Source organism: Temnothorax longispinosus, unplaced genomic scaffold (genome assembly GCF_030848805.1).
Source record: "Temnothorax longispinosus isolate EJ_2023e unplaced genomic scaffold, Tlon_JGU_v1 HiC_scaffold_605, whole genome shotgun sequence".
Taxonomy (NCBI): Eukaryota; Metazoa; Arthropoda; class Insecta; order Hymenoptera; family Formicidae; genus Temnothorax; species Temnothorax longispinosus.
This window is the reverse complement of record NW_027270457.1, coordinates 1-4,992: the sequence shown is the minus strand read 5'-3', so window position 1 is coordinate 4,992 and position 4,992 is coordinate 1. Positions and strand designations below refer to the sequence as shown.

Below are 4,992 nucleotides of genomic sequence, written 5' to 3'. Positions count from 1 at the left end.
GAAGTACATTAAATTTTTGCGCAACTATTCCGAGAAAAATCCTATATTTTCCTCTTTTGTCGCTATTCTCATTCAGAATTGTGCAAAAAATTCTGCTAATAAGTTTTTAAGCAACATGCAAAATTGGCGGTAACTTATCGGACGTACGTCTACGGGTTTCCCAATATTTTTTTCTTCTCGTGTGATATCAGAGTAAAAAGATGCGATATCCAGGAAAAGAGGGTATTTCAGACATACTTATCTCATATTTTTCTCGTTGCGATTGTCAGCTTACGATATTCTGCCTAACGCCTCAGACAAATTGAATGATAGGTACGACCTAACTCATGATCGTGCCCCACTACCGCACCATCCGAACGCATCTTTGACGCTGAAACTGAGAGAACTGATCAGTCGGTGTCTCGATGGAGACTTGGCGAGGCTATGGAGAATCGTAGCCAAAAGATTTAACTGAACTTTGGAGCCGACCGCTGTTGAATTTTGTTGGGGATCTCTGGCTATCCTGAAGCGCTTCAGAGTGCTTCGTCAGGAGTATCTCAAAAGTACCTCGGAAATAAATAAAAATAAAAAAGTAAATAAGTAAGTAAGAATGTGTAAACGAAAAAACATATTGAAAACATATAATTCCAACGTTTGACGCGTGTTCTAACGATCAAGAAGAAAATGCAGTATAATATTCCAATAAAATGCGAGAGATAAACGACGTCGACAGTACAAAAATAAAAATAAGCGGAGTAAAAAAAGTGAAGGTGGATAGTTTCATGCTAAAATCGCGTTGACTCTTGTCTGAGTTTGAAGTCCGTTTAATGAAGCGGTGATTATACATGATCTACTACTGCCCGCTCAATGACTGTTGAATAATCAAGGTGCATGATGAATATGTATTCATAGAATGTGAAAGATATTCGAATTTCTGTGTAGATGTCAAATTTACGAAATAATTTTCTTTTAAACGTAATCTGGAAATGTGACTAGAGATTGAAATGATTTCCCCGAAACACGTGCCCGATTGTGGTGATTGCAATACGTGGCAGGAATTTGCATAGATTTAAATAAATTATTAAAAAAAATAAATTATCTGTTTGCCATCTTAAGCCATCTCTTTGAAGATGCCCAGTCCATCTTCTAATAAAAAAGCTCCCAAATTTGTGGAAAAGAGAATTGCGCCATTTAAATCCTCGCTTTGGAACATATGTTGCACATATCTTCTATCGACTTTAGATGCTGTATTGCTAACATTTATTTTTACTTACTAATGTGAATAAATGATTTAAGTATTGACCGTTTCGATTCTGTGGTCTGCAGCAGTATGTAATAATTTCTCTTTCTCAAGTAGTTTTATATTAAAATATCTTTTCTTCTGGAAGCTGGTTGTTTATCGAGATTATTAAACTTGAGTTGTTCAAATCTTTTAAAACATTGAATGCCATTACACTGATTAATCTTTCGAACGTAGGTATTAATCTTTCGACTGATCTGAAATATCCGCGTAATCGTCGTTAAAACGGAAATGTTCATACCACTGGGAAAGCGAATATAGTGTATTAAACTGCAATTATTATCTTTGCTGACCTTCTCATGAGTTATCGGCATAAATGAAGTATTTGATCTTTTAACTCTTTTCTCTCTCTCTCTCTCTCTCTCTCTCTCTTTCTTTCTATCAATTATCGAGCAAAATATACATACCGTATTTCGTTATAGACATATATCTGGCAGTTTTTTAATCCAATTTCATCTGTTTTATCAAGAAAATAATTTGCATTAATAAATGTTATTGTGGTACGAACAAACTATTGTTGGCACGAACAGGTTATGACAGCTGTAATCGATTTTAAAAAATAATACACGCGCAAGAGTAAGTATGACAATGCAGAAACCTACCAGTCTCTATCGATAGCATTTTAATATCTATTGAATTATATTCTGTTACAGTACATAAAAAATTGCGAAAAATATACATATAAGGTCGAAAAGTTTGTAAGATACTAATAGAAAAAAAAACATGTCTTTATTTTATTAACATATCACAATTTGAAAAGTAGGTATGTAGGTATTGTGTAAATGTCACTTGATATAAGTGCATTGGCATGGTAGACTTTTTTTGTCGCTTTCTTGAATTTTCTTTGAAATAAAATTACAAATCTTATGAATTCTTTTTGAGACGACAAGTGCCTCCTTCTGGATGGAAACATTTATTTAATGACGATTATTTTGATTAATGGTTATTTCGAAATTGTGTCAAATATTAAGATCTATTAGTAAAAATTAAGTATGTTTATAAACCACAATATTTTCTTGGTTTATAATAGAACTTCACGAGAGATGGCTAAAATTTTTATTTTGATCACGTTTCTGCTGCAACTTTGCACGACCATACAAAAACTATTCCCGTGTATTCCGGAATATTATTCATATACAGGAAAACCTGGAACTATGGAAATATTGGGACAGATCAAAATCCCATCTCCACCAAAAAATGTTCCATACAATTTGAGGGTAGGCTTTTATACGAACCCTTTGATACATAAAGTAAGTATTTTTTTTTTATTAGTTTTATCAGTAATATAACAGAGAAGTTTGTGGCTGCTAGTAGGCAATCTCTAATAATTTCTTGAATTTAACCATGACCAAAAGTTTCTTCTTTTTGTAAACTTTCTAAAATATAATTTAATTAAGTAAAGTCGCGTACTGTTTCTACAAATAGTGCCTTAAAGAAATAAAACCTAAAAGAAAATAATCATTAATAATTTTGAAATATTGTCTTTTGAAAAGAGTAATTCTCTCCTGTATAGTTTATGCTATGAAATGGTTCTTTGATACGTTTAAAAAAAAAAGTTAAACATATAATTCTTTCGCGATTTAAGTGATTAGAAGCGGACGATCAAGAAATAATTTAAAGATGTTGTTTAAAATTTTTATTTGCCACGAGCATCCTGTATTTAGAAAATAAATAGAAATAACTTAATCGTCGTTGCAGAATGAAACAGTCGCTCGACTAGAACAACCAGTAGAGGAAGCCGATCAAGAAGACAGTGTTCAACTGTCTGACGAAACTGTTCAACAAGACAGACCTTTGCTGTATCATGTTCATTTTCCCTTGGGTCAAGCAATTCCAAGACTAACTGAAATATGGTTTAACGATGAACAATTATGTCCAAACTCTGGTGAATACCATATTTACTTGAAGGGCTATTCTATAAATCCTATATATATTTGAAGAGACAAAAGTAAAAGTTATACTCATTCATTCTTTCGAGTTACATCAAATTAGTTCATATTTTGTCATATCTTGTATCTGACCACGTAATTTCCAACTACAACAGCGAAGATAGATAAAAAGATAACACTAACTGCAAACATCTGAAATTTTATTTACATACATTTCATACATTTACACATTTTCTTTATTTCTATAAAAAAATATTCGACGATTATTTCCATATTTCGGAAATTATTTTTTTTCTCTGGGAGAAAAAATCTTTCCTTTTTAAAAGACTACGTGATTCGAATAACAATGTTATATATTTCATTTCAGAAACAAAAAATTTCGCAACTACTGTCGAAGTGGTATATTCGTCAGGCGAGGTACCTTCACTGAATAACCCAACGCATTATAACTTAAGCGTCACTGAAAACTCATCACCTACCGCCAACCTTTCTAGAGATGATAACGAGATGATAAACGAATTCCTGACAATTCAGGCCCAAAAACCCGCACAATGCAATAATAACACTAATAATAACAACAACAATAATATCAATTACAATGATAACAATAACAGTAACAATAATGAATGCGGTATTAACAGCCATAATACCAACCGCACAAATTTTTTGATCAATTACGGAGAGGAGACAATGCCGGGCCAATGGCCGTGGCTGGTTGCACTCTTTGTTGTAAGGATAAACCATGTGTTTAAGTGTGGTGGTACAATTCTGACAAACAGACATGTTATAACAGGTATATTAATCGAAAAAAATTCAATATTACTATAGCTAGTACTCTCTGTACATCGAGCCATATGAACTTCTTGTTTTACATCTGCAATATTTATTATTTGTCGTGTATTTTTTCTTGTTTTCCTGATGATGTCCTGGATAATTGTGTGTTCATTTATATAGGGTAATCCCCCCCTCCCCCGGTATTTACGCCGCAGAAATCAGAATAAATAGAAAGAATAAAGATACTGGCTCGCAATCACACTGTTATGTGCCTTTATGCCATATTAGTATTGTGTTGTAATTTCAGTCCTTTACTGTTAATATTAACGAAACTGTGGTGAGTTGGATCAATTTTTTAATGTAGTGAGTAGTGCGATCATATATTACGACTACGTAAAATGATTAGGTACTGTATGGAATGTAAAAGGTTTAATGGTTATTTCATGATACATAAGTGTAAAGTGATAGTAAAGGATGAAATACAGCAAAATACAAGTGCATAGCTCTTGTATTCTTTGTTTAACTTGATATCTTGTATATCCCACCTGTTTAGGATATATGGCACTTTTAGCGTGCGGGATTTATGCCATAGTTTCTGGATCATATAACAATAACATTTAACACAATGTGAATAGGTGAGGCAATTAGAGCCAAGCGCGGTAATCAAAGCGCAAAACAATTTATAAAAATAAATATATATATTAACGTACGTTTCGACACATTATTCGTGTCCTCTTCAGCGTTAAAAGTCATAAAGTCAAATACGAAGATTTACAAGCATAATCAAAAAGAAGTCGAGTATAAGACGTAGTCAATAGACGAACAAAGTATAAAAGACGCAGTCAAAAATTAAAAAAAACAATGATTGAAATCCTATGGATGTACCGTTGCCGAAATTCCAGATACGCCGGTAAGCACTCGCTCCATATCCCTCGCATCTTAGAAATAATCTCGCCAGGTTGAAAGACCAGGTGGGTAAGACCTTCTGGTCTTACCTATTCACATTGTGTTAATCTAAAGAGCCTATATCTTTCTTTATAATAACATTTA

At 33.0% G+C, this 4,992-nt stretch overlaps 1 protein-coding gene across 9 annotated transcripts; it reads left to right on the top strand.

The window, feature by feature from the left end:
* Nucleotides 1–386: 386 nt before the first annotated feature.
* LOC139824839 (uncharacterized) lies at nt 387–4,973 on the top strand. 9 transcript variants are annotated; one of them, XM_071797392.1, is made up of 6 exons: nt 558–571; nt 1,702–1,855; nt 1,933–2,529; nt 2,978–3,164; nt 3,536–3,961; nt 4,496–4,972. In XM_071797392.1, exons 3-6 carry the CDS (start codon nt 2,272–2,274, stop codon nt 4,561–4,563), a joined length of 939 nt encoding a protein of 312 aa, XP_071653493.1. In that variant the 5' UTR covers nt 558–571; nt 1,702–1,855; nt 1,933–2,271; the 3' UTR covers nt 4,564–4,972. The 9 variants fall into 9 exon arrangements, with proteins under 9 accessions (XP_071653498.1, XP_071653493.1, XP_071653497.1 ...); XM_071797393.1 differs by lacking the exon at nt 558–571 and having other exon boundaries at nt 630–1,855; nt 1,933–2,042; nt 2,310–2,529; XM_071797391.1 differs by lacking the exon at nt 558–571 and adding an exon at nt 632–866.
* The last annotated feature ends 19 nt before the right edge of the window (nt 4,974–4,992 follow it).